This window comes from Marmota marmota, unplaced genomic scaffold, assembly GCF_001458135.2.
Source record: "Marmota marmota marmota unplaced genomic scaffold, marMar, whole genome shotgun sequence".
Classification (NCBI taxonomy): Eukaryota; Metazoa; Chordata; class Mammalia; order Rodentia; family Sciuridae; genus Marmota; species Marmota marmota.
This window is the reverse complement of record NW_026000241.1, coordinates 4378892-4399585: the sequence shown is the minus strand read 5'-3', so window position 1 is coordinate 4399585 and position 20694 is coordinate 4378892. Positions and strand designations below refer to the sequence as shown.

The 20694-nt window shown below is 49.2% G+C and overlaps 2 protein-coding genes across 19 annotated transcripts in view; both read left to right on the top strand.

The window, feature by feature from the left end:
* The window catches only part of Wiz (WIZ zinc finger), a 23755-nt gene extending 13986 nt beyond the window's left edge, over positions 1 to 9769 (top strand). For 5 of the 12 annotated variants that reach the window (XM_048794769.1, XM_015489176.2, XM_048794773.1 and 2 more), the window contains 8 exons: positions 919 to 1089; positions 2018 to 2521; positions 3622 to 4020; positions 4607 to 5158; positions 6216 to 6743; positions 6938 to 7357; positions 7598 to 7793; positions 8661 to 9769. In XM_048794769.1, coding sequence (XP_048650726.1) covers positions 919 to 1089; positions 2018 to 2521; positions 3622 to 4020; positions 4607 to 5158; positions 6216 to 6743; positions 6938 to 7357; positions 7598 to 7793; positions 8661 to 8820 — 2930 coding nt within the window. In that variant the 3' untranslated portion in view covers positions 8821 to 9769. The remainder of the gene's footprint in view (positions 1 to 918; positions 1090 to 2017; positions 2522 to 3621; positions 4021 to 4606; positions 5159 to 6215; positions 6744 to 6937; positions 7358 to 7597; positions 7794 to 8660) is intronic. The other 7 variants (XM_048794774.1, XM_048794770.1, XM_015489178.2 and 4 more) reach the window with 4 other exon arrangements.
* Positions 9770 to 13107: 3338 nt separating this feature from the next.
* Positions 13108 to 20694, top strand: part of Akap8l (A-kinase anchoring protein 8 like) — a 34811-nt gene continuing 27224 nt past the window's right edge. For 3 of the 7 annotated variants that reach the window (XR_007344245.1, XM_048794782.1, XM_015489175.2), the window contains exons 1-2: positions 13108 to 13257; positions 19605 to 19679. Coding sequence is in view for 6 of the 7 variants with exons in the window: in XM_048794782.1 (XP_048650739.1) it covers positions 13122 to 13257; positions 19605 to 19679 (211 nt within the window). In the remaining variant the exon portion in view is untranslated. Of the gene's footprint in view, positions 13258 to 15854; positions 15975 to 19604; positions 19680 to 20694 lie in introns of those variants that run through there. The other 4 variants (XM_015489174.2, XM_015489173.2, XM_015489172.2 and 1 more) reach the window with 2 other exon arrangements.

Sequence of the window (20694 nt, the reverse complement as noted above, 5' to 3'; positions counted from 1 at the left end):
CCCGCACGCGGAGACTTTGACAAAGCCCTCGGTGTCCCCGTTGCCGACGGCCTCCCTGTCTGCCTTCTCCTTGCCTCTGTAGGACTCAAACTGATCAGGGGACCTGCCTGGACTCCTGCCCCATTGCCTCCCACTGAGCGCCTCTGAGGCCATCCAAGACACAGTTCCCATCCTACAGAGCTCTTGTCATGCTCTGAACTCTCAACTTGCAGCTCAACAGACCTCCCAGGCTCCTTTCCTTGAAAAATTAGACCATGAACACCCACCTCTTACTTGGGGAATCTTCCTGGCCTGATACTCATAAACTTCACACAAAATTCAGTGATTGTCACTGTTCTTTTTACCAATCGGATCCTTCTGGGCTTGTCCAGGTTACCAGTTCTTGCCATTTTTCATTCAGATTTCAGCTAGTAATGGGCAGACCTCCCCTTCCCCACATTGTCTCTGAAGGCCCAGCCTAAGCTGTCTTGCCAGCAGAGGTTCCTCATTAAGTCTCAAGTCCCTGTCCTTGGTTCCTTGCCTTTGCATTGCCTCTCTGGCCTCCTTACCCTGGTCTTCTTTTGTCAGATTCCCCTTCTGACTGTACCCACCTCTACCTTCTCTGTAAGTTCTGCCCAGAGATATGTTTTCTCTAAGGTTCTCCAGGATGGGAATCTGAGCTCAGACTTGTACACAGGACTTGCACTGTGTACTCTGACCTTCCCATGTTCTGGTGGGTGGAAACTGCTGCTCCTCTTTCCTGTGTACCTGCATTGTGCTGGTGTTGGGAGTTATGGGTTGAATTTCAGCTTTCATGGGTGAGCTGCTTCTTAGAGTGAGAGCAGGCACCAAAAATGAAGAAGTGCCACATTCTTCATCCTTCTGGGAGTAGACAGCCTGACCCTTGCCTGGGCTGAGCCCATCTCCTCCACCCCACAGGCCTGGGTTCTGAGGAAAACACAATGGTGGCCATGGACTTGGGTTCTCCCCTGCTTCCTAAGAAGAGCCTTCCTGTCCCTGGGGCCTTGGAGCAGGTGGCTAGTCGACTGAGCAGCAAAGTGGCCGCCGAGGTTCCTCATGGCAGCAAACAGGAGCTGCCGGACCTCAAGGGTGAGTGGCCCAGGTGACAGGGCAGGGATTATGGCTGGTCCAGGTTCCTGGTTTACAGGGGACCTCTCAGGCGTGGGGGTTAATATGGGTTCCCAGGTTGGCCGTGGCTTTCTCTAGTACATCTTAAGGTGCCAAGGAGACACTTAGCTGTTTTTACCCTTGAGATTATGCAGCCCTGGCCATGCCCAGCATCCAGCTTCACACTGGGCAAGAGAAGGGCATCCAGAGAAGCAGCAGTCATGGCAGTCAAGAGCTCACACTCAAAGCCAGGTCATTTGCCCACCATCCCTTGTTAGCAATGCGATCTTCCAGATGACACTGATTCATTTTGTTGACTCTAAGGTGGTTATGAGTCTTGACTTGTACTGTGCTAGTTCCCAGGGATGTGACAGGAACAAAATGGACCTGGCCCTTGACTTTAGATCATTAAAGTTGGGGGTGGAAAAGCAAAGAAGCAGGTGGGCAGGGGAAAAATGTCCTTTTGTAGAAGCAGGTGCAAGGGAACCACAGAGACCCTGGCTGAGGCCTCTAGCCTAGTGTTTGGGGCATGGGTTGAGCTGTAGAGAGCAGTTAGGACTTAGCTCAGTGTGAAGCATGTGTCTGGCAAGTCATTGTTTGTGTGAACCTGTTGCCAGGGCATCCTTATGAATAGGAGATCTGAAAAGTGTCCATATTGGCTGGACCACAGAAGGGCTCTATCTGCTGCTGTGTGCCCTTGGGCACAACTCTTCCCCTCTCTGAGCCTCAGTTTCCTTACTTGCAAACCAGACTGGCTAATCCCCACCTCATTAGAATCATTGTGAGGCTCAAGGGGCCTTGACAAAAGTAAAACATTTACACAGAACTGGGTGTGAAGTGGGAGGAGAAAGGACAAGCTGAGCCCACAGGCTTCACAGTTTGTTCTCCTGACCTCCATTTCACCCTCCAGCCCAGAGCCTGACCACCTGTGAGGTCTGCGGCGCCTGCTTTGAGACCCGCAAGGGCCTGTCCAGCCACGCACGTTCCCACCTGCGGCAGCTGGGTGTAGCAGAGTCGGAGAGCAGTGGTGCCCCCATCGACCTCCTCTACGAGCTGGTGAAGCAAAAGGGCCTGCCTGATGCTCCCCTTGGGCTGCCCCCAGGCCTAACTAAGAAGTCCAACTCGCCGAAAGAATTGGTCTCTGGGGCTACCCGGCCAGGTCTGCTTGCCCTGGCCAAGCCCTTGGATGCCCCTGCTGTCAACAAAGCCATCAAGTCTCCTCCTGGCTTCTCGACCAAAGGCCTGGCCCACACACCCAGCTCTCCGCTCCTCAAGAAGGCACCGCTGGCCCTGACGGGTTCCCCTACCCCCAAGAATCCTGAGGACAAGAGCCCCCAGCTGTCCCTGAGCCCCCGGCCGACCTCCCCAAAGGCACAGTGGCCCCAGTCTGAGGACGAGGGGCCCCTGAATCTCAGTGAGTGTGGGTCCTGGGAGCTGAGGGAGGCCCCAGTGTTGGGAGGGACTGGGATGTCAGTTGGGCCTCAGATCAGGATGGTTCAGGGTGGGGAGAGTGGGGACTGCAGCTCCCACATCCTGGGTTAGCCAAGGAAGCTTGTTGGTTGAGGCACTCACTGTGTCTCCTGTTGGACCAGCCTGCATATGATCATCTCTCTCCAACTTTGCTGATCTTCCCCTGGAGGCCTGGCAACAATTGCTGAGCCTGCCAGGGTCATCGTTACCACTTTGTGGCAGCTCTTTATTCTTTGCTGGGCTAAGGATGGGGTAGTGTAAGTAAATAGGGCTCCTGTGGGCCTGGATTCCTCAGTGGGATTTCAGGGCATTTGAGGTCCTGTAGGTAGATGAGTAGTCCATCTGACAGGAGGTCCCTGTAGTTGGCCCTGTCTTTACATCTTCCTGGTCATTCTTTGCATAGGTTTCTCTGTTTGTGCCTGAGGGTGGAGTTCCTCCAGCTGGGCTGCCTATGGGCCTGGAAAGTAGGATTTGGGAAGAAACCCTCCAAATGCAATGAGCAGGTTTTGTGAGGATGTACTGTAGAACATCAGGCTTTCCCATGTATTTGTGAGCATTAGAGTCTGGGGATGACCCCAGAGTCTAGTCACCACCACCACTACCTCCCACCCACCAAGTTGGCACCTCATGTTCCCTTGAAATTACTCTACTGAAAGTGCTGTGTCTTCAGAAACAGGGTTCTTGGCAACCATGCCCTTGGCTGTATGATGCTTAGCAACCCATCCGGGCCCCTGCTATCTGCCCCCACAGCTGTCATAGCAAGGGTCCCAGGGAAGAGGGCCCAGGAGCGTCAGACTTTGCCGCAGGAATTTGGTCACTGTCCACCCCACTTCCTTAAGCTCTCTACCTTCACCTTGATGCCAAAGAACTAGGCAAGGAACAGGATGTTCTGCTGCCCAAAGCTTCTCAAAATAAGTCTGCACCATGAGACTTGGACCCTGAACTGCCTGGGCAGCTGAGAATCACACCAGACCCTCCTGTCTCCTTCCCCCAGGGCCGGCCAAGGTGGCGGCCGTGAACCCCCCCTGTGTTTTGTCTCCGCAGCTTTAGATAGTGACGGGGGCAGAGAGCTGGACTGCCAGCTGTGTGGTGCCTGGTTTGAGACCCGCAAGGGCCTGTCCAGCCACGCCCGTGCCCACCTGCGCCACCTGGGCGTCAGCGACCCGGACGCCAAGGGATCCCCCATAGACGTGCTCCACGGGCTCATCAGGAGGGACGGCGTCCAGATCCGCCTCCCACCCGGGCGCGGAGCCCTGGCCCAGCTGGGGCGGCCTCCTCCCGCCTCTGCGGCCCTCTCCTTGCTCCCCCCCCCACCGCCGGCCAAGAAGGCCAAGCTGAAGGCCGCGGGTACGGCCAGCCCCTGGGGGAAGCAGGACCTCTCGGCCGCCGCAGCCGCCGGCATTTTCTGGGCCTCTGATGTGGAGCCATCTCCTCTCAACCTCTGTAGGTTCTCGCTTCAGCCGCCCTCTCCTCCCTGCGGGCCCTGGAGCCCCTCCCGGGGGAGGGGGGTCACGGCCCCCTCCCTACTCTCTCCCCGTTGAGGCAGGGAGTAGACAGGGGCCCTTGGCAATGGTCCGGCTCTGCCCAGGGAACTTTTTGGCAGTGGGCTATTCGGCCCTCTCTCTTGGCCTTTGACCTCCATGACCATGACCCTCCCTGAGAATGAAGGCCAAGGGGAGGGTCCTGCCTTTTGATGTGGAAGGTGCTCACATCTGCCTCCCCAGTCTGGGTGGCATGTGGTGCCTAGGTTGCCGCTTCCTTCCCCCATCAGTTTTGGGTTCCTCAGAGCTATGGAATCTTGGTTCTGTCCTCTGTCAGGACTGGGGGCCCATTTGCTCTCTGGAGTCTTCCCCTTGTTCCAACTGGGTGTCTGTCCCCCTGCCCTAATCCTTATTTCCCTTACTTGCACCTGCCCACTGTCACCACCCTAGCCTGTGGGCATGCTGCTGCCCACACCCAGCTGACCAGGACACTACTGCAGATGACCATTGTAATAATAAATTCTAACTGCTCCTCTCTCCTGCTGCAGCCTCCGGCCCAGAACCAGCTCGAGACATCCGCTGTGAGTTCTGTGGTGAGTTCTTCGAGAACCGCAAGGGTCTGTCGAGCCATGCACGTTCCCACCTGCGGCAGATGGGTGTGACTGAGTGGTACGTCAATGGTTCGCCCATCGACACACTGAGGGAGATCCTGAAGAGACGGACCCAGTCTCGGCCAGGTGGACCCCCCCACCCACCAGGGCCTAGCCCAAAATCCCTGGCAAAGGTGGTGGGCACCGGAGGCCCTGGCAGCTCATTAGAAGCCCGCAACCCTTCGGACCTTCACATCTCACCTCTGGCTAAGAAGTTGCCACCACCACCAGGCAGCCCCCTGGGCCACTCACCAGCTGCCTCTCCTCCTCCCACGGCCCGGAAGATGTTCCCAGGCCTGACAGCAACCTCCCTGCCTAAGAAGCTGAAGCCTGAACAAATGCGGGTGGAGATCAAGCGGGAGATGCTGCCAGGGGCCCTTCATGGGGAGCCGCACCCATCTGAGGGTCCCTGGGGGGCACCGAGGGAAGACATGACACCCTTGAACCTGTGTAAGTGTGAACCTATGGCAGGGCAGGGAAAAGGAATGGATGGGTTTCTTCCCTGCCTCCCCTTGCAGGTATCTGTAGCACCCAGGGTTGAATTAGAAGGGAGGATACATGTGAAGCCAGTTATACATTCCCCCTGTGCAGATCTGGGCAACAGAGCTGCTGCTTGATTCTCCTTTATTCATACAGGGGAGGTAGAACTGTGTCATATGTGATGGCAAAACTATTTTATCTTTTGTGCCATCTTCAATCAGTTGGTAGTGGCTGCCATCCAGATTCCTGGGGAGGTCAATTAGTGATATCTACCATGGCAGGAGTAGAGGGACTGGCAGTAGATGTCTGAACTGTCTTTCTGATGTTCCTGGTAATTGATTGCTTGACGTTTGGAGTCAAATTTGAGTCAAGAAATCTTCTCCTCCATAATCTGATAATATCCAACCTTGGGCAAGTTTCCTCATTTGGAAGATGGAGATCAACATAGTCCCACATTTGTGGTTGTCTCAAAGATGAAGCACTTAGCACAGTGCCTGGTTACAGAAAGCTCTGTGCATAGTAATTGTCATCATGTCACTGTCACTTGTTTCCCTCTCAGACCATTGCTATGTTTATTCTGCTTAGGTCGATTGACTGCCTGCTGTATGCCAAGCAGGTGAGGATGGCCTAAGGTCTGCCTTATAGCTTGTATGCCAACTCTGTGCCACGTGCTTTGAACCATTCTCATTTTAGATTCTCCCAGTAACACTGGGAAGTGAAGATTTTTCATCTCCATCTTGCAGAGGAGGAAACCAAGGCTCAGAGAGGGGAGGTGACTTGCCCAGCATCACACAGGGAACCATTGTGAATCCAGCTAGAATTTGAGGTGACAGAATAAGCAGAAGGGCTCGATGTACATAAGGACCTATGAAGGCCCAAATGAGGGAGCAAGTCACTGGAGTCTGGAGGTGGGGCGGGAACAGGGGCAGCTAGGCAGCTGGCACTAACATGGGCCTTGAGCTTGGAGGCTTCCTGCCCGCAGCCGCTGCCTCCTTCTCCCCCCACCCCAACCTTGGACCCCCTGCAGCGTCCCGGGCAGAGCCGGTGCGCGACATCCGCTGCGAGTTCTGCGGTGAGTTCTTCGAGAACCGCAAGGGCCTGTCGAGCCATGCACGCTCCCATCTACGGCAGATGGGTGTGACCGAGTGGTCTGTCAACGGCTCGCCCATCGACACGCTGCGGGAGATCCTGAAGAAGAAGGCCAAGCCGTGCCTCATCAAGAAGGAGCCGCCAGCTGGAGACCTGGCTCCTGCCTTGGCTGAGGATGGGTCCCCCACAGTGGCCCCTGGGCCTGTGCAGTCCCCACTGCCATTGTCACCCCTGGCTGGCCGGCCAGGCAAACCAGGAGCTGGGCCAGCCCAGGTTCCCCGGGAGCTCAGCCTGACACCCATCACTGGGGCCAAACCCTCAGCCACTGGCTACCTGAGCTCAGTGGCAGCCAAGCGGCCCCTGCAGGAGGACCGACTCCTCCCCGCAGAGGTCAAGGCCAAGACCTACATCCAGACTGAACTGCCCTTCAAGGCAAAGACCCTCCATGAGAAGACCTCCCACTCTTGTAAGCAGTGGGTGGCAGGGTCCTGGGAGGGCATTTGCCAGGGCCTGCAAGGCCGGGCTATGCCACATAAACCCGCACTGACCCCCAAATAGGGCCCCTGTGGGAGGCGGGATTGGCTCCTGGCCTGAGCAAGGCCCTCTGGGTATTCCTGCCCCCTTCGGGCCATGGCTCAGCAGTACCCCCTCTGCCTGCAGCCACCGAGGCCTGCTGCGAGCTCTGTGGCCTTTACTTTGAAAATCGCAAAGCCCTGGCCAGCCATGCACGGGCACACCTGCGGCAGTTTGGTGTGACAGAGTGGTGTGTCAACGGCTCGCCCATCGAGACGCTGAGCGAGTGGATCAAGCATCGGCCCCAGAAGGTGGGCGCCTACCGCAGTTACATCCAAGGCGGCCGCCCTTTTACCAAGAAGTTCCGAAGTGCTGGCCATGGCCGTGACAATGACAAGCGACCGCCCCTGGGGCTGGCACCTGGGGGCCTGGCCTTGGTTGGCCGCAGTGCTGGGGGGGAGCCAGGGCCTGAGGCTGGCCGGGCAGCCGACAGCGGTGAGCGGCCTCTGGCAGCCAGCCCACCAGGCTCTGTGAAGGCTGAGGAACATCAGCGGCAGAACATCAACAGTGAGTGCATGTGGAGGTGGGTCGTGAGGGAGGTGGGCACCTGCTGGGCCCTACTCACTGGGTTCTGCCCTACATTCACTCCCTCAGATGCTTGCTTCTCCATTCAGCCTTCCACTACCCAGGCGGCAGCTGGTCACCAGCTGTATGAGTCCCCAGAGTATCTGCCCCTTACTTGCTGAAGCAGGGTGTCTTCAGGGCCCTGGCCCTTCTGCTCATCTCCCATCTCTCTCCCCACCTTAGAATTTGAACGTCGACAAGCCCGCCCCCCAGATTCCACTGGGGTCCGGGGGAGTGAGGAGGCCAATGACTTGCATCAGAAGCTGGAAGAGGTGCGGCAACCTCCACCCCGGGTGCGGCCAGTCCCATCCTTGGTGCCCCGACCCCCTCAAACATCACTTGTCAAGTTTGTAGGCAACATCTACACCCTCAAGTGCAGGTATGCTGCCCCTCGGGGAGTGAGGGAGAACGCCCACCTGGGCCTCGGCCACCAGGCTCAGAGCAGGATGGGGTCCAGCAGGGGTGGCAGATATAGCCCTAGGAGGTACTACCCTTAGGTGCAGTGGGGCCCAGGGTTCCTCAGACTTTGGCATCTCAGAGCATCAGGCTGACACCCCAAGCTTTGTAGCCAGTGAGACCCGGGTTAGTGACCTTAGGCAGGGACTTACCTCCCCGATGTCTCAATTTTCCCATCCTTAAGACCTGCTTGAAAGATTTTTTTATGAGGACCAAGTTTCATAGTCATAAAGCACTGAGAACTGTGCCTGGCACTTGGTAAGCCCTCAACATATATGTGTCTGATTAAGAAAAAAATAGGTCTTAGTTAATTCTTACCAAAGTCCAAACATACATCGGAGACCAGGAAACAGGGAATCTTGAGATGAGGTGACTCAACTCAGGCCATACAGGCCAAGTGAGAGTAGGATTTAAATCCAAGTCTTTGGGACCCTATGTTATGAGGCCTTGTTGATGCTGGCTTGACAAGAGGAAGAGGGGCCTCGTGAGTTGGGTAGACTCTGCTTCTCTGTACCTTCTACCATCTCAGATCATATGCATTAGACAGATGGTAGAGGTACTTGGGAAGCAGGAGGTCTCTTACCCAGCACCAGTGACTTCATCTCCAGGGGACCCTGCCAGAGCCCCATGATGAATCGAGGTGACCGTCCACAGAGAGACACATGGCTTCTGGACCCCTCTTCCCTCAAATCTTGAATTTGATCTGTTTATCTGAGTAGTAGCAGGTGTGTCAGGGATGTGTTCTGTCCTCATGGCAGCAGCCTCTCCCTCTTCCTGTTCTCCCACACAGGTTCTGTGAAGTGGAATTCCAGGGCCCCCTCTCCATCCAGGAAGAGTGGGTACGACACTTACAGCGGCACATCCTGGAGATGAATTTCTCCAAAGCAGACCCTGCACCTGAGGAGCCCCAAGCCCCACAGGCACAGACAGCAGCGGCAGAGGCACCCTAACAAAAGCATTCCAGATTTCCTCTTGTGCCACCTCTGTCTACTGTTTCTCCTCTACGTCCTCTTCCCTCTCTTCCTTTCTTTTCCGTTTCCAAAGGAGCAAGCCAAAACCTCAAACCGGTGCCCCTCGGGGGCCGGGCACACTACAGATGGGCGCCGGGAGCCAGCTAGCCACCCTTCCCCCAGCCTGAGGACTCTGGGGCCACAAGGGTGTCTTCCACAGGGGTAGCAGCCAGTCCCTGGTGGCAGCTGATCTGTTCACAGGGGAGGACAGCATTACCCCATGTCTAGCAGCCAGACAGGGCTATTTCTGCCATCCATGGCCATTTGCAGAGACCCCAAAGACTCCCGTTCTGGTCCCCTTTTGTCCCCATGAATATCCTCTCACACACGCACATGCAAACATACACGCACACACGCACCTCGTGAGACCCGGGATCTGCCCTAGCCCCCCAGTTCCCGAGTTAAACGATCACATCATGCCACGGTGCTTGCTCAGGGGAAACTACGCTCCCTCTGTTGACCCGCTTGGGCCTGGGAGCCCCCGTTGAGCCCACAATGCCACGGAAATCCTTGTTGGTTGCCCCCCAGAGGGGCCTTCCTAGCTGGGGAAGAGCTCAGAGCTGACAGCTGCCTCCTGCCATGTCAAGGCCCCCCAGAGCCTCAGGGGCTCCAGGGCCGGAGGGTGGGGGGGGATGGGACTCTCCTCCCCCATCCCTCCCTCCCTCCCCCTTTTCACTGTTGCTTTCTATGTATAGCTCCCTAGATCTTTCACTTTTTTAAAAACGCGTTTTGTGTAGAGAAGAAGGAACGTGGATCTTTTTATTTTGCAATCCTGGGCCAGCTAGATACCGGGAGCAGATTGACCTTTTAACTTTTTTCAGTGGCCACCTTTTGGTTATCGATGTACCTAGAAGTATGTAAATTAGATTAAATTTCTCTTCTGGAAACACCCCGGGGCAGGCGGCCAGCGTGTGTTTTTCTGTCTAGTGGACAGGCTGGCATTGGCCGGTAGCCGGGGCTGGGATAAGGGCCTCATCCACTGCTCAGAGCCCTGGAGGCCCTGAATTTCCCCTTTGGCCGCCAAGTCGGCCAGACACAGCTGGGGATGACCAAGTTCCCAGCTGTTGGCTTTGATGCCACTGTTGGTGGGGAACTTGCTGGCTGGTGAAGTGGCTTCTGTGAGCAGAGAAACCAGGGCTCTGGGCAGCTGGTCTGGGAAGGGAGCCAAGATCAAGAAACGATTGAGGCTAGAAAGAGCTTTCCAAGGGTAGGAGCTGTCCACGGAGGGAGTTGGAGATGCAGTGGGGTGGGGGGTAAGAAGCAGCACACAGCTACTGGAAGCATTTGTTGGGGGAGGTGGGTTGGTAGGGTGCAGAGAGCTGGAATTCACTTGCCTTTAAAACATGAAACTTTTTTGTTTTGGTGGTGGGGGTGCTGCTGGGGATTTCACCTAGGGCCTTACAAGTGCTAGGTAAGCACTACTCTAGCACTGAATGCTACAGCCCTAAAACATGATTTGTATGAGACACTGCACCCCAAACCCAAGTAACACCAGAGGAAGAAGGGGGAGCTACTAACTCCATTGTGATATTTTCCTGCTTGGCAAATGTTTATTGAACATTTTCTGAGACTTAAGATTTTGTTGGCTGCCCCTCCTTGTTCATTGCATGTGGTTTTCAGCTCACTGTTTTCACTGAAAAGCCAAGTGGAAATGATCTCATGAGGTGTGGATTGCAGGGGCCTCATCTACCCTAACCCTGTTTTTCCTTGATCCTTTGTGCTGTGCCCACCCCTGGGAAGGAAGCTTTAACAGGTGGCAATAACATGCTCACACAGGTGGTCTGGGCCCCCAAGCTTCTCTTACCTGATGGTGCTTCCCATCTAGCACTGGGTGGATATAATCAAGACTTGGGAAGCAAGGAGGGGGTATTTGTGAAAGGAGAGCTGATCCAATGTTGCTTCCTTTTCAACTTTTTAAAAAAATATAAAATGAGCTAGGCAAGTCTGTAACCTCAGTTATCCTGGAGGCAGAGACTGGAGGATCACACGTTCAAGGCCAGCTGGGGCAACTTAAGCCAGACCCTGTCTCAATAAAAAATAAGGCTGGGTATGTAGCTTGGTGGTAGAGCACCTAGGTTTAGTCTTTGTACCACAAAAGAATAAAATATAAAATGGTGGGTGAATGTAAAAAAAGTTCAGATAATACAAGTTCATATTAAAGTAACGTGGGAAACCCCTCCTCACCTGCCATTGTACACTAATAACTCTGCCTGTCCTTGTGAGGGTCACCTATAATTCTTGCCATGGAAAGTCTTTTCCTAAAACTTCTGAGCATGGTTCTTCCCTGCTTAAGCCATTCTACTTTCCAACAAAGTACAGTCTTGGCCTTTGAACTGCTCACTCTCAGCCTGTCAAGGTGTTGGATGTTAAAATCTTCAAATCAGTGAATGATGGCTGTGGCAAGTTCCACAATGAAAGCTGTAGGATGTAGGAGAGGTGTCCTAGGAACTTGACATAGTTTGGAGGCCAGGCAGGCATCCCCAAGGATTACAAAGATGGACCTCAAACTAGTGCACATCAATGAGAGCCCTGTGCTTCCTATGTGGAGTTTTTCATCTAATGTATCCTAAATGGTTTTTCCATGGGGCAATGAGTTCTGCGTAAGCTCCATTCTGGGAGGAGGTATGCTATCAAAACATTTATGCACAATTTCAACCATATAAAAGATAATAAAATGAACCCTCATTAATTGTTATCAGGAATTATTAATTCATGAGTTATAACTCACGAACTTATCTATAGCCCTCTGCCTACCTTCCATTTCTTCCTTTCCCCACATAAATTACAAGTGAAGCATATCCTGGCCATCGGTTCAATTATTCTCTTAATATTTCAGTATGTTTCTCTGAAAAATAAGGACTTCAAAATGCCATCATTACTCCTAAAGTGACAATCATTTTTAAATATCCAAAAGTAACAATAGCAGGGCTGGGGTTGTGCCTCAGTGGTAGAGTGCTTGCCTCATGCATGAGGCACTGGGTTCGATTCTCAGCACCACATAATAAAATGAAGGTCCATCAACAACTAAAAAAAAAAAAAAAAAAAAAAATTTTTAAAAGCAATAGTATACCTTAAAAAAACAAAACTTTAAAGCACACCAAAAAGTGCACAAGTCATAATTGCACTCCTTGGTGACTTTCACAAACATGCTAAATACCATTTTCAGTGTCTGGTTCTGTCAAGTTATCTCTCAGAAATTATGAGATGTCCTTAACAGTGGTTCCCACATACCTAAGGATAATGCTGAGGGCAAACCTGGCCCTGGGCTGTACTGTGTGTGTTGGGGGTTGTTGCCGGGCATCAAACAGGCTCTCCTGAATACTAGGTGAGTGCTCTACCACTGAGCTACACCCCCAGCTGTAGCCAGCACTATCATAGAGTCTTTAAAGTTCAGAAGGGGTTTAGAAGAGACATTCCATTTTTTAACATTTAAGCATCAAGGACCTTGAGGAAATCAGGAATTCAAAGTCCCCATTTTATTTTTTAAATTATTATGCTTTAAATAAGGATAAAAAAATCCTTGCAGGTTTGAGGGAACATTTGAGGTTAGATAATACAAATAGATGTATTTCATCTTTTACATAAATATATATCATATTCATGTACATACATATATTTTTTAAATGTGAGGTGTTGGGTGTCGATTTAGGGCTCCAAGCATACTAGACAAGCGCTCGACCACTGAGCTACACCCTCATCCCCTACAAATCTGTTGATTGTTATGCAGCAAAAAGAAAATGTAGCAATTATCTAGTGCATCTGGCACCAGAATGATTTCTTTACATATATTATTTCATGTAAAATTTGCCACTTAGTCTTAATTTTCTCATTCCAGTATGACTTAACCATGCTTGTTTCGGAGCCGAAGTCCAGAGAAGTATATAAATTTAGCACAGGTCGGCTCAGTACTTCGATAGCACAGTTGGAACTTGGAAAGTGTTCTGCGTGGTAGAATCCGTTCCCTCAGGCGCGTCTCCAACCGCACACGCACTTCTTAAGTGCGACCGCTCTTGGGCCTCGGGTCTTTCCGTAGTGTATGCTCCTCCTCTCCGAACCCCGCGGAACTCCACCTCTCCACCGGCTCCTTTCGACCAATCAACGCTGGCTTGGAATAACGGGAGGCGGGTAAGGGGCGGGGCCTTACTGAGATTGGCAGGGTCTTAAGCCATCGGTACGAGGAGATTCTGAGATAGACAGCAAGACAGTCAAATGGACGCGAAGTCCGCGGCTGGCACGAGCCAATGCGGTCGAGAGGCGGGACTGTGGTGTGTGTAGACGGGGCCCGGGGGATTGTCGCCGCTATTGCGGCGTCAGACGCGCAGAGCAGCTCCCCGGAGTCTTCAGATGTAGTGTTCGCCGCCGCCATGAGCTACACAGGTGGGCCCGGCAGGGTGGGGGTCGCGCCTGGGGTGGTGGGCGCGACAGGGACATGCCGGTGCCGTGCCAGACTCGCCCACGCCTCCCCTGGCGCTGGGGTCACTGCCCTCTGCGGTCACAAAATGGCGTCTTGGGCCCGTAGCTTCAGAGTCGCGCCCCTCTCGTAACGGCGCCTTGGTTTGCTGTGCTTGTAGACTGGCGTCTTGGATCTTGGCCGCCCGAGGTCTTGGCTTCTGTTGTCTGTCTCTATAGGCCCCGAAACCTTGGCGCTGAGGTCTAGGTTCTCATGACCTCCATCCCTGGCCGGTGCGTCTTGAACCTCGACGCCTCCAGTCGTCGTTTTTAAGGCCTTGGCCTGTCGGATCAGTCTGCGGGCTCCGCTGCCGTCGCCATTGCGTCCCCTCCCCTACGCAGTTTTGCGGCAAAATGCCGCAGCTACTTCCCCATCCCACTCTCCTTAGCCCGCTTGGGAGCTGGGAGAGGAGCCAGGCCTCAGGGGAATACGTAAATATTTGAAGGGTTTGGGCTGAGTGGGGGACTTTGGGTCCTTAGGGACTAAGCTTAGCCTTGGCAAGGAAAGGCTAACTTCCAAATGATTCACTCAGTATCTGTCAAATTTACCGTGTCAGGTGCAGAATGGGCACTGGGAATGCTGACAAGAATTCTTAAAGCAACTTAGAGACGAGGGTAGACCTTAACAGGCAAATAAATAAGCACAGGCAGTAGTATTCTGATGGTCAGTACTTTGAAATGGTTGATACATTATATGGAGAGCATGGAGACCTTTGTATAGACGTGAGGGTTAAGCAGATACTAAGTGGAGTGGAAGAGAGTAAAGATTGTTGGTCCAGGAAGTTGTTGTTGTAAAAGGCCCCAGGGCATGAACTGCTTGACTTGTTGATCTGCCAAGGAGACCAGTGGGATTTGAGCATAGAGGAAGGTGGAGGATGAAACCATAGAGGGGATGAGGCAGAGGTATGTTTTGGCAATCCTAAGTCATCCCTGGGGAAATTGCCAAGGCCACCTGAGTTTGCCTTGGCAGTGACCATTGAGGTTTCTCAGCACCATAGACTGGACCTCCCCTTAGGGGAGGTATTTGAGGCTTGAGCATATGTGGTTGCTGGGTAACCTGCATTCTACTCAGAATGTTCAAGACTGAGAATGGAACTTCAGTCTCTAGCTTCTTTGTAGGCTACTCTATGTTGACCTATGCCACATAATGTTGGCTACTATATGTACCGGTTCTCCCTGTTCTGGCCCCCAGGTCAAGAACTTGTCAAGAACCCCAGTGTTTCTAGCAGCCATCTCCTAGCTCTGTAGTTTTCAACTAGGTTGATCCTGACCCTTCCTCCTCACCCCCAATTTGGCAATGTCTGGTTGTCTCTAGGAGTAGGGGGGTTCTACTGACATCTAGTGGATAGAGGCCAGTGATGATGCTCAGCATTCTACAATGCACAGTAAGTGCCCCACCACTACTGGTCCCATACATCCGTGGTGCCAAGATTAGGCAAGCTGTGCTGCAGCCTTTTTGTAGCATTTCTAGTTTGAGGAAAGTCAGGGCTGTTGCTGACCTCTCTGAAATTGAGTTGTAATTCTTGTCTCCAAGTGTTACCAAGAACTGAAGATGGTTCTATGGAATTTAGGGGCAGGACTGCAGAAGATTCGAAATGAAGGGTTGAATGCTGTGGGCTAGCTTAATAATGGAGCATTAATTTTTATAGATGAGGGAACTGAATCAGAGAAGTCACTAATGGCTAAGCCTGAATTTTAACTCCAGATCTTATAGACTAATAAGCTACTGATTATTTTTTTTCTTAATATTGATAAGATGAAAACTGCAGTAGCTTTATAATGTTGGTCTTTTCTTTTTAAGAAGTACGTCAGGGTTGGGGGTGTAGCTCAGTGAGGAGAGTTGTATAGCATGTAGCATGTGTGAGGCCCTGGGTTCCATCTCCAGTCCAAAAAAAAAAAAAGAGGAAGAAGCAGATCACTAAATTCAAAGGCATTTTAAGTCACATTTCAGGTGACTGCTTTAAGGATAAGCCCTGAAAGCCTTGAAGCAAATGTTACCGTTATTATTAAGCATGAAAGGATGGGACTGGAGTGGTGGCTCAGAGGTAGAGTGCTTGCCTAGCACATGTGAGGCCCTGGGTTCAATTCTCAGCACCACATACAAATAAATAAATAAAGGTCCATCAATGACTAAAAAATATTTTTAAAAAACACAAAAGGTGACAGAAATAATTATCTTTTTGTTAACTTATCAAGCTTGTGAACTCCTTTGCTTTATTTATACTTGGGAAGGGTGTCTCCCTCTTTAGGGAGAATGAAAATGGGAGCAGTAGAAAAAATAGGGCAGAAAAAAATTGTGGAATCAGGCTTTCAAACAAAGGTCTGAAATGCTGCCATCTTTTTAGAAACATTATCACTCACAGTTGCATTGTGTTAGGAATGCACAAGTGGTTTAGCTGAGTGGTTGTAGCTTGGGTTACATTTAGGTTGCATTTTGGATGTCAGTTGAGACAATCAATCTGAAAGCTTGCCTGTGGTGGAGGCCTTGCCTCCAGGGTGACTCAAAACTCCTGTGTCTAGCAGATTGATGCTGGCAGTGGTTCCTTACCATATGGAGCTCTCTGTAGAGCTGGAAGAAACCTAACAAATGATCCAAGAAGGAGCAAAGCAGAAGTCTTTAAGAAGTCACTCAGCCGGGAGCAGTGGTGCGTGCCCATAATCCCAACGGCTCAGGAGGCTGCAGCAGGAGGATCATGAGAAAAGCCAGTTCAGCAACTTAGCAAGGCCCTAAGCAACTTAATGAGACCCTGTGTCTAAATAAAATATAAAAAAAGGGCTGGGGTTGAGCTCAGCAGTTGAGCACCCCTGGATTCAATCCAAGTACCAAAAGCAAAAGAGAAGTAACTCAGTCATTCCCCTTAATCATATTGGTCATACTGGCTACTTCTGTTTCTTTGGAAGGGGACTATATCACCCCAGGACATAAGAATCATTGGAGATCATCTTGGAGGCTGGTTATCGCTGTTTTCGGCTCAGTTAGTTGAGGTTGGAAGCAACCTAACCAAGTTTAATTGTCCTAAATTTTGTCACTCTATGTCATTTTTTTCAAAGAATACTCTTTTAAAAAGGGGGGTGGGCTGGGATTGTAGCTCAATGATAGAGCGCTTGCCTCGCACGCATGAGGCTCTGGGTTCAATCCTCAGCACCACATAAAAATAATACATCTATAACTAAAAAATATTTTTTTAAAAAAAGAAAAGGAATTAAACTAGAGATACTTTTGTATTTTTAAGGCTGCTAAGAGGGAAGGGTTATATTGCCAAATTTGCATTCCGTGGTCTAACCCTTAGCTTTATAGGACCATCCAGGACTTATTTTTTACCCCAGAGCTGATCAGTCTGTAAAATTGAAAGAAGAAGAAAACACTTTATGCACACAATAAAAATTTATTCATGACTGGCTAAAAAAAGACTTCCCCAGAGACAGTGTTGTGGGATAGAATATTAATGTGGGTAGCACAGTGTAGAGCAGATGTTGCTATTGGCCTCTGGAGGTTTGATAAGTTTGCTGGATTGACTTCTTTTTCTCTTCTTGGTGATACTGGGGATCCTACCCAGGACCTTGAATATTCTAGGCAAGTGATCTACCACTGAGCCACATCCCCAAGCCCTATCTTTTCTTTATTCTCAGGGAGAAATAGGGCTCCTCTCCTGAATCAACAGATCTCTTACTTATGTACTGCAATCTACAGATCTCTTACTCTATAGATTATGTACTGCAATCTAGTATGTATTTTTATCAGGGTGTGGTAGGTTCCCCATTGGAGTTGCAGTATGGTCATCTCTCTGTTTCCTCAGTTTCTGTATCTGTGGATTTAACTAACAGAAGATTGAAAACATTCAGGAAAAATAATTGCATCTGTACTGAATATGTACAGATAATTTTTTTCTTATTATTTCCTAAACAATGTGGTGTAACTACGTAGCATTTATGTTGTATTAAAGTATACAGGAGTATACTTTAAATATATTTTAAATGGGTTCATCCCAGCATCATAAAACAAACAACACATTAATTCTGCACCAACTAGGCTAAAGAAAGATTGTAGATGTCCCAAAGCTCTGTTTACCTCTACATGGGTTTTGACATATATGTGGGAAAGAGTAGGTTTGCAGATCTTTTTTGGACCTTGGGAATTGCAGGTTAAGGGATCTTGCCTGGTACTCTTCTGTTGGCTGCCGTGAAGATGGAATGAGATACTCAGACAAAACTCTTAGCACCCTGCAGGGGAAGCACTTGTTCAGTGTTGGCTGCTTTTTGCTGTTATCGTTGTTGTTAAGATCTTAAGAGATGAAATAGAGACTGTCAACAAATGTGAGAATGTCTGCCAAGGGGAGGTACTTGGTTTTGTTTTGTTTTTCTTTTTTTTTTTTTAAGAGAGAGAGAATTTTTTTTAATATTTATTTTTTAGTTTTCGGCGGACACAACATCTTTGTTTGTATGTGGTGCTGAGGATCGAACCTGGGCCGCACGCATGCCAGGCGAGTGCGCTACTGCTTGAGCCACATCCCCAGCCCAGGGGTTTTGTATTTTTAATGTAAATAAGCTTTTGAGGGTTTGACTTAAATTTTCAGATCATGGACTGTCTCCAATGAAAAGAGGCAAATATTGCCTGTTTCCTTTCATGTCATTTATCATAATTTCAGTGCTAAAAGTAAATCTTTTTTCTTTTTCTTATTTGTTTGTGTGATTGGGAAGAGGGTGCTAGGGATTGAATCCAGTGACACTTTACCACTGAGCTACATTCCTAGCCCTTTTCATTTTTATTCTGAGATTGTCTCACTAAATTGCCCAGGCTAACTCCAAGTCACTGGGGTTGCAGCGACTAAAATATAGTTTTAAATCAAGTGTTAGGATCAATCATAGTTTGTTGTAATCAGTCTTTAAGAGTAGTGGTTCTTGATAGAGGGTCAAATTTTCCTTACTTAATACTAATTCCTTTTAAATGAAGATATAGTTTTAGAGCGAGAAAAGAAAGTATTTCATACCACTACAGGTTGAGTATCCCTTGTCTAATACTTGGGATCAGAAGTGTTTCAGATTTCAGATTTTTTTGGATTTTGGAATATTTGCATATACTTTATATCTTGGAATGGTACTTAAATCTAAATGTGAAATTCATTTGTTTCATATGCCTCTTGATACTTAGCCTGAAGGTGATTTTGTAGTGTACCTCCATTTTGACCATGATCTGTCACATAGGAGGTCAGATGTGGAATTTGCCACTTGTGCCATTGTTATTGATGCTCAAGAAGTTTTCAGATTTTGAAGCATTTCAGATTAGGAATGCTCAGCCTGTATGTAGTTTGATACTTAATATTTCCTTGTAAGCATGCCAGCTCCAGATAATTACACCTGAGAAATAACAGGGACTGGAGGTGCAGCTCAGAGGTAAAATGAGGCCCTGGGTTTGATCTCAAGCACCATGACCAAAAGAAAAAAAGGTAATAAACACTGTTTTTCTTCTTCTTTTTTGGTGGCACTCTGTATTGAACCCAGGAGCACTTTACCACTGAGTTACATCCCCGGACCCTTTTTATGTATTATTTTGAGACAGAGCCTCATTAAGTTACTCTGGCTGTCCTTAAACTTGGAATCCTCCTGCCTTAGTCTCCCAAGTTGTTGGGATTGTAGGTGTGTGCCATTAAACCCAACATATACACTTTCTTAAATGGAAAACCTAAAATATAAAGTAGTTTCTGTTTCAGATTTAGATTAGGAGGAGGAGGCATTTGCTTTAATATCACTTCAAAACTAACCATCATCCTTGTTTGAATTGGAAGTAGCATATTTTACAGTGATTTGGTAAAAAGTATTTTCCTGACTGAACTGAATGATAATTTGAGTATTCATTTGGCAAAATGGGTTACCGGCTTAAATGTTTAAAGTTTTTATCTAGTCCTTCTGGTGCAGCAAGTTAAACATAGCCTACCATCCATTGGTTAATATGTTCCAGAGATCTGATTAGAACATAGAATATAGCTGGGAGCTCCAGTAGCTTGGGAGACTGAGGCAGGAGGATTGCAAGTTCAAAGACAGCCTCAGCTCTGTCTCTAAATAAAAAACAAAAAGAGCTGGGGATGAGGTTCAGTGGTTAAGTGCCCCTGGGTTCAATCCCTGGTACCAAAACAATAAAAAATAAATACAACATGGAATTCAGAGGTTTGGGTGGTTTTCCAACTGGATGGAGGGCTTCGTCTGTACTGTAGAGGAAAGTGTTAGTCATTTTCCTGTGATTTGTTCGGAGAAATTAACCACACTGTGTATATGTTTAGGCTTTGTCCAGGGATCTGAAACCACTTTGCAGTCGACATATTCAGATACCAGCGCTCAACCCACCTGTGATTATGGTAAGTGTGGGCTCCTAGTGGGAACCAGAGTGTTCTGCCTTTTATCAGCAGTGATGTCTTTGTTGCCTTGGACTTTACTGTCAGTCTGTCTTCCTTTACTAAACCCAAACTTGTATCAAGTGTTACAGTGGGCCATGTGAATAGCTAGTGCTTCCTTTTGGCAATTAGGATAACAATGTCTGTGTTACTGAACAAGCCAGAGTATAAATGATTAGTTTCTTTGGCCCTTAAACATTTTATAGAAGTAAGTACCTATGGTCTTCGACTAAAGATCTGTCTTCAGAAAATTCTCCTTGAGAACCTGGAAAGGAAAGTAGCCAATCAAAGTCTAAATGATTAGAAACTGAGCTTTTTACTGAGTTTCCAGGAGAAACTGAGCTTTTAACTTACCCCAGGGTGGTACTCGTGCCCACTCTGGGGGAGAGGCTGTTTGAATCTAGTTGGCTTTTAGAGATTGCAGTCAGGCCACCTTAAGCCAGTGACCTCCACACACATACAGCGTTAAATAAAATTGTCCAGTTGATTTCTCAATTGTGGACAGACAAACTTAATTCTCTAATTCAGAAATAGCCATCCAACAAGATTCAGAGGTGCTGTTCTGTTGGTGTGCAGCAGCAGCCCAGAACACCAGTAAAGCTTGTCTTTCCATGGTCTCTGACCCTAGGGACGTCTGTTGAGAAGGAAAGGAGTTCTCTTTGGAATGGTTAATGTCTTGGTTACTGAGGTGGGTGATTTGTTTTACTCACAAGGTCTAAGGAAAGATTGAACTGACATTCCCTCAGGAGTCACTGAATATATGGACTTAAATAAGCTCCCCGTGAATTAGAAAGTAGTCCCAGGGTAGGAAGAGAATAAAAATGTTTTGAAATTGGGTAAGGAGTGTCAGATATTTCATAAATGAGGAGAATTTTGGTTTTTGTGGCTGATCTGTCCTGTTGTCTCTTTCTGCCTCTTTTTTTTAAATCAAATGTAGTCCCAAATGGCACATCTTTTTTTTTTTTTTTTTTTTTTTTTT